Source organism: Micrasema longulum, unplaced genomic scaffold (assembly GCF_059751315.1).
Source record: "Micrasema longulum isolate JH-2025_06_02 unplaced genomic scaffold, ASM5975131v1 h1tg000879l, whole genome shotgun sequence".
Classification (NCBI taxonomy): Eukaryota; Metazoa; Arthropoda; class Insecta; order Trichoptera; family Brachycentridae; genus Micrasema; species Micrasema longulum.
In genome coordinates this window covers 153,156-160,829 of record NW_028278071.1, presented here as the reverse complement: position 1 = coordinate 160,829, position 7,674 = coordinate 153,156, and the positions used below count along the sequence as shown (strand labels likewise).

General features: G+C 31.6%; 1 protein-coding gene across 1 annotated transcript; it reads left to right on the top strand.

Annotated features, from left to right (window-relative positions):
* Positions 1-578: 578 nt before the first annotated feature.
* Positions 579-6,696, top strand: LOC148278452 (uncharacterized). The gene is made up of 4 exons (XM_088231387.1): positions 579-708; positions 1,694-1,982; positions 5,290-5,465; positions 6,240-6,696. Exons 1-4 carry the CDS (start codon positions 678-680, stop codon positions 6,269-6,271), a joined length of 528 nt encoding a protein of 175 aa, XP_088087513.1. The 5' UTR covers positions 579-677; the 3' UTR covers positions 6,272-6,696.
* The last annotated feature ends 978 nt before the right edge of the window (positions 6,697-7,674 follow it).

The following is a 7,674-nucleotide window of genomic DNA, read 5'->3' as shown; positions in this document are numbered from 1 at the left end:
AAAGTAGGGTAAAAAAAAAAATATACCCTGGCAACACCAACGAAATGTTCGTTATGTTTTCTTCGACAATCTGACAGATGCGGTTTCTGGACTATTCTTAATTCTATGAATCCAACATTGAACATATTTGATTGATATTCGTTTTTACATAATACATTCTGCTTATGGTTAACACCAATAGTATCAAATCACAGAATCATGGAGGACAATAATTAATAGGATAATTTCTGGAAACAAAGTTATCGTCAAACTTGTCACGCAGTAAATTCATGGTTTCGCGAAGGGGAACTAAATACGGGTTTTAAAGTAAATCCGACAATCTGCAAGCGTTGGTCGAGTGTTAAGCGGTCTATTATTGATTTGAGTATTGTTACTGGAGCACAACTGTAAAAAAAAGTGCCATACAGAGAATGTATAACTAATCGAAAGTTCTATCAAGACAAAAAAACACGTAAGGTTATTTCTATGTTTTGAGAGTAAAATCAACCTAGTGACTTTTTTTATCACTTACACGATAATAGTATCCATACCCACCTAATAATCAACATTATATTAATAATATAAAACTAATAAACTCAATCATTCGTCACTCCAAGAGCTACAGACAAACCGTGGGCTAATTGCTTCCAGTCTTAGTATTTTCTACATTGGAGATAACCTATTTCGATATTTCCAATATGCGGTTCTTCGTCGTGCTAACAGTTTGTTGTGAGTGAGATGACCTTTCTTATCTTGTTATAATTTCGTACAAGGCTTCTTGTGTTACATTACAAATCAGAATCAACGTGTTTTCTTTAGTGAAATGTATTCACATCAACCTTCAGGATAATTTGATGTGCCTTTACAGGTTCATTTGAATTGTATTTAGCTGATGCTGTTATCACCGTACAGGGGTTGATAAAGCAAACGACTTCTGTCAGATGGTTAATTTGAAATGCATAGTTTTTTAAAAATATATTTCGTTGGAACGTTGTGTAACGACTTAAACATAAGCCCACCGAGTTTGTATACCACCCTTTGATCTGTAATGCGCAAAGCCAGTGTAATTCCCAAATTTTTTGAGTAATATATCAATTAAAAATAACTTACTGTTCTTAAAAAAACGTCAGATTTAAAAATTACACTAAAATTGCATTATGTAACTTAGCAGACATTATAATAATAAATATGTACATTTCCCTTCCCCTCCTTATTCTCTCTTCAAGCATTCTTGTTCTAATCCCGCCCAATTTACAGTAACTGAATGTTCTTAAAATAAAAAATAAAAAAATCTTTTATTGTTGAAAAATATTTTCGAGTACATGAAAATAACATTTGTTATGTATAAACTTATATGTATTTATTTAATATGTAATATATTTTCTTTACTAACTTTGTATACTTTGTGGAAATCTGTTTTTAGTTTTGAGTTTATACACAATATCTGTTTGTTTACTATAAATATGTATGTAGAACTGTTGATTTCCCAAATAAAATAAAATAAAATATGATTCTAAAAATAAGTGTCGCTGGGGCGTGGTGGTTAATACAAACTAGGGGTGAATAATTTTTCATTTCATTACTTATGTACGTTTAGAATATAATATGTAGGTTTATTTTTTCATGTGGTGAAGAAGTTTAAGATTTATGATGAATCAATTTATTAAATGTCTCGCAGCTGTCTTATGCCATGGTCTCTTTCTTTTTTTTGCAGTGTTGGTGTTTCTTCAGATATCATTTTCTTACCAAACCCCGGCTATGCACAGAAGAGTGAGACAGGCAGATGGTTTGGATTTCCCTGATGAAGAAACTGAAGGCGAAGCTGATGTAGGGGAGAGACTTGGATGGGGCGATCAAAGGAGAAGAAGACCAGGATCACAAAATCCATGGCTCAGGCCGGGGAACAACCAGGGAGGAAACAGGCCAGGAAACAACCAGGGAGAAAACCCGTGGGGAACTAATCAGGGAGGAAACGGAAACCAACAATTGAACAGACCCACGACGTGAGTAATTTAAAATAAATATATTTTGTATAATAATAAAAATACTTTATAGTTTTATTTCACTTTTATTTTTAATTATTTTATAATTTTTTACCAGTGACCGGGTTTCATCATGACGGACGTCAGACTGGTGAGTAAAAAAATGGTAAAAAAATTATCAAATGATTATAAATAAAAGTGGAATAAACCTATAAAGTATTTTTATTATTATAAATAAAATGCAGTTCCACCAAGAAATGTCAGTAGAAAAACTCAATATATATATTTTGTATATTATTGAAGCGAAGGAAATTCATTGCTTTTTTTTATTTGTTGTCTTATAAACTAAAATAGTTTTTTTTTCAATTTTCATATATCGTATTATCAGCGCTATGAATTTTTAAAGTTTTGGATTTCTGAAATAACTCGCGTGTGACGTCAGAGGTTCTCTTCCGCTTATTCTCGATCAGTTCTTCCCATGAGTCCATTGACGGCAAGCAAACTGGAAATCTTCCATAACTCTCTTATCATTAGTTGATTCAAATGAACTAGTGACGTTCAAAGTAGTTAGTTTTCATAAAAAAAAAATTTTTTAATTCGTATATTTTCGACAAACTTTGCCGTACAATTTGGTGCTCCGATTTTTACCGCAGGTAAGAAAACATTGTTTCCAATTTACTGTAGGTCTGAAGTTCCTCATTAACCAACTGCAAAATATTGTTTTTTAAAGCAATTTTTCATTTGAAATTCCATTTCAAAAGCCATTTATTACCTTTTAATTCAATTCTAAGGTTTAACAAATAATGTTAAAAGTTTTTAGTTGCGGTTTAAGTTCATTTTAGAATTCCTAGGTACCGAAATAATAAATTTTAAATTACCTTATCACACTAACCACATGTTTTACCTCAAAACAGCTTATTACGCCAAGTTAATCACAAATCTATTTATGGCATTTCCTTTGGTGAGGATTTTGATTTCCTACGAGACTGTTATTTGCATTTTATAAACACGATGATAATTTAATTCTTTTATTTATATGCTTATATTATTTATCTTAGAGCGAAAAACCAATACTATAATCATTTTAAAAAAGTATTGTAGAAAAGATATACTGAATATGGAATAACTTGGGGAAAAAAATATTATTAAATTACACACAGCAATCGTTGAGAACATAGTTATTTAATATAAAACGTCTTTGAAATATCCATAAAAAACACACAAGTGCAATTTTTTTTAACAAAAAAAAAAACAATAGAATAAATATATTTTCAAAAAAATGCTTCTAATAATATGAAGAACATTTAGGAGAAGATAATATAGAAGTCTAGGCATCTACAGGGCTGGTTGGCTGGCTGCTTTATGTGGCCTTACTTTCCCTTAAATGTTCTTCATTTTTGTTGTAATATGTTAATATTAATAACTCCCCAGGGAGTTGAATCCAGCCCTGGTCTACAAAAATTTGGACAAACTCAAAATATTGTTGATAAATTCACCTGATCCATGAAGAAGCATAGAAATTGTAAAAATAACATTTTCAGGCGTTGCCTAGTATGTAGGTGAAATAATTCAATTAAATGAATCTCACCCGCATAAATAAAGGTTTCAGCTCTTTAACTTCACAAAAGTCAAAATACTAAAAAATTGATGTTCAAATATGGGCAGAATGGTGAATGTCACACAGTGTGTAAAGTGGCCACTTAAACCAGCCATAACCTCTATATTACCTTCTTTAAAATGTTCTTCATCTCTGTTGTAATATGTTAATAAATAAAATAAGGCTTGTTTTCACATCCTTATTCTACCACTGTATCTAAGCCTAATTTTATGCCAAGTTTATAAGTAAGGCCCATCGACTGATTGACTCTTGTTGAAATATAGTCAAGGGAAAAAAAGGGATATCTAAAATAATAAAACAATAACACAGTCGGCGGCCTCCGTGGTGTGTGGTCAAGAAGTTCGACTTACACACGGAAGGTTCCGGGCTTGATTCCCGGTGAGAACACATAAAAATGCGATTTTTCTCAAACCGAGGTGTTTTTTGATGTTATTCACCACTTTAATAGGATCTCCTGGCGTGTTGTGTTGAAAAAATAATGTTTATGAATTTCATTAGTTTAATTTTCTTGAGAAATTGAATTTTGTAATAATACTTGATATTTTTTTTATTACTTCTGAAATTCCTATCAGGCAAAATTCCAAGAAATATGGAGCATACGAGTTATAATTAAAATATTCTTCTTACTTAAAATTCTCTTACAAACTCAATCATTTTGAAGGGAAATAAAAGGTATTTTCTTTGTCAATTTGTTTCTTTGTTGGATTTGTTCCAACGTTTCGGCTACCATTACAGGAGCCATCTTTAGAGTAAATTGAGTGTTTTGTAGAAAATTGCATGTGTTTAAGTACTAGCAATTTGTACCGCGTCGCGGTCAGCAGTAGGCACATTTATATTCATTTTTGTAGTATGTAGTGCTGGGAACCATGTCGAGTTTAATTTCAGCCCGTCGTCTTTGTTTATGTTATTTGGGTGTCTGTATATTTCGATTGCCTCTTTTATTATTCGTGCACTGTAATTACTAAGTTTATGCAAAATTTTCGGTTTCGGCGTCTATAAATTCGAACCGATACCTATACGCTAATTCGCATCATCATCCAGCCCAAAAAAGAGGATTAGTAAATACATTGTTAACAAGAGCGACAAGAATATGCGAAGATTCTGACAACATTCTGCAATGGTAGCCAAAACGTCGGAACAAATCCAACACACACGGTATCACCCAAAAAAGAAACAAATTAAAAACAGTGACCGTGAAAACCTTCGTACCTATTAATTTTCTTTGTATTTTTGAGCAAGAAAGTGCTATAAGAAGATGATTTAAAATTTAAATAATGCAGGAGCTTTGTGGATTTAAAGCTTATTTTAGAACTTTGTCAGTCGCTTCTTTAACAATCAAAGCCATTCTGTAATTTTCATAAATACCTTCACATTGTTTTATGTTACAAATTATCAAGTATATAGTCTCATAAGAAGTAAGGATATCTAACGATTTAGTCATTTTTAAACGGTGTTTTTTCGAAATCGGGCTATTTAAAAAATGTGGTAAACACGCATACAATAAAAACAATAAATTTTAAAGGTATCTTCTTTCCTTGGCACGGGACATCCCAGTAAGGGAACGTTATCTTTAATGTAAAAAAAGGCATACATAAATTGTTAAAGAACAAATAAATAAAAAAATAAACATTAACCCTTTTTTCTTACTGGCATTCTTTCTGCTCGATTTATTTGAAATTTTGAAATAATTATGAAACGTTTATTTTACAGAACTACCCCCGCACCCGCCCAGCCCGGCCCTACTCAGGCCACCCAGGCGCCCACCCCTAGTCCGACCTGCATACAGAACTGTGGCGTAACCCCCGAGTTCAACCCCGTATGCGGCAGTAATAGGCAATCTTATACAAACAGGGGAAGGTTGGATTGCGCGGCTGAATGTGGCGTCGGTGAGTGCAAAAATTTTATAATTTGCAGCAATCAATATGATTAATTATCATTGAAATTTATTTCAAGAGAGAGCAAAAATATTTTTAAGAAGTTTAGGCATTTACAAAACTTCTGACATCTTACTGGCTAGTTTAAATGGCTACTTTATACATTGTGTAAAGCTCACCATTCTGCCATTGTTTGAATATCCACATTTACTCTTCTCATCCATACCTAAAAGATATCGTAAAAAAGCTTAAATCTTTATTGATGCACGTAAGATTCATAACGATTTTTTTAAAAGTGTTTTCCCCCTCTGTTGCAAAAAACTAGATTTTATAAACTCCCTATGGAGTGAAATCCAGCCTTGTCTTCAAAAATTTGGACTAATTAAAAATATAATTATTGTAAAATAAATAAAACAACTTTGTTTTTAACCACTAATTTTTATTTTTCACCGGCCAGTTTTAAAGCAAACAAGCTTTTTCTTCAAGATTTACGTAACTAATGAATTGATTCCTTTTTTTTAATTACCACCCGTGTAGGAAAAAACCACTTGATTTATTGAAATGAAAAAAGGAATCAATTCATTAGTTACGTAAACCTTGAAGAAGAAGCTTGTTTGCTTTGAAACCGGTCGGTGAAAAATAAAAATTAGTGGTTAAGAACAAAGTTGTTTTATTCATTTTATTATAATGAATAACCAAAAAGTTAGTGCTTCAAATATAAACTTTATATAATTATTGCTTTTTTATTTTTTGTTTAATTATGCTAATGTTTTTTTTTATTTTCAGGCGTTAGTTTCCTGAGAATGGGTTACTGCTAGTATATTTCAAAAATCATTATCCAGAAAAATGTTATATTAATAACCGGTATTCATCTTAAATGAGACATACAAATTCCAACATAGTGAAATATTACAAAATATTATATTATTATTGAAAATTAATAAAATAATTTGATTTGAGGTCTACTGAATTATTTAAAAAACTCGACACCGGGATAAACAACAATTTAACTCGCAGAACGCATTGTTAGAAGAAGAAAGTTAGAGAAGATTTACATACCAGCGCTGTCTTTAAATAAATTAAATAATTTAGTTTTTAATTCCCACTTATCACATCAAATTTAAATCAGTCTGATGATTTATTCAAGATGAAACACATTATATTTAAACCCGATGACGGGTCAATCATAGTACCTGAAACTAGTTGTGTTATAATCTATTAAAATATTTTGTGGTAAAAATTACGAAGTGTTTTATTTTAAATAATAAATAAATAAATTTAAAATGTTTTTCCACAAAGTAAATACTAATCCAATAAATAATACAGTCTGATAATGTCGCGAAATCGATAAAACTGTCTGTCTATCAAACTAAATGGATTTAAAAGTCAAGACAAAAACACAAATTTTATCAATTGTGAATACTCGCCTTACGGGTATTTGTTAATTCTACTCTTTAACCAAGTTCAAATAAGTTTCTAGAAGTAATTTAAAATGTTACTTATAGACAGTTTCTTGAGAAGTTGCAGGAACTTTGAAAATCATGTTTAGTTAGCAAATTGAATTTATAAATTTGGTCATAATCATAACGAAGTTCATGGAAGTTCAAGAGAAAATTGTTCGAAATTACTCACATATTTCTATTTAGGATCAAATGCTAATTTTGTAATACCCACGGTGAAGTCTTCATCGGTTAGTGTTCATTTGAAAGACATAAAATAATTTGTCAGGGACATGACTTCGTCGCTTTAGTTCGTTTTTGTCCAACAGACAATTTGTAACGAAATTGAGTTAAGGGTACGGGAGTTCCGAAAAAAAAATATTTTCAAAAAATTGTTCAAGAGGTTTTTTGACGAATTTTGTCTTCGTTCGTGGTGATTATTTATTCCTTTTTCGTAAACAAAAATTTTAAGCTCTATTTCTGCAGATTTGTGTTTCGGTCTGTTGGACAAACCAAGCAACCAGCCAATGACAGGACGTGTCATTGGCTGGTTTAAGTGGCTACTTTACACACTGTAACAACTACCATTCTACCCAAGTAAAAGTCAATGGCTACTTGCAAAGGTTTCCTTTTAACCCAATAAAGCTCAGCCAAAATCAAGCGAGGGTTATCACTAGAGCTCGCTCAGGGCGCTGCAGATTGAACAAACACTTTGCTAGAATGAACTTTTCCGAAACTTTTAGATGTAGGTTCTGCCGTACAGATGAGGAAACACCCATACA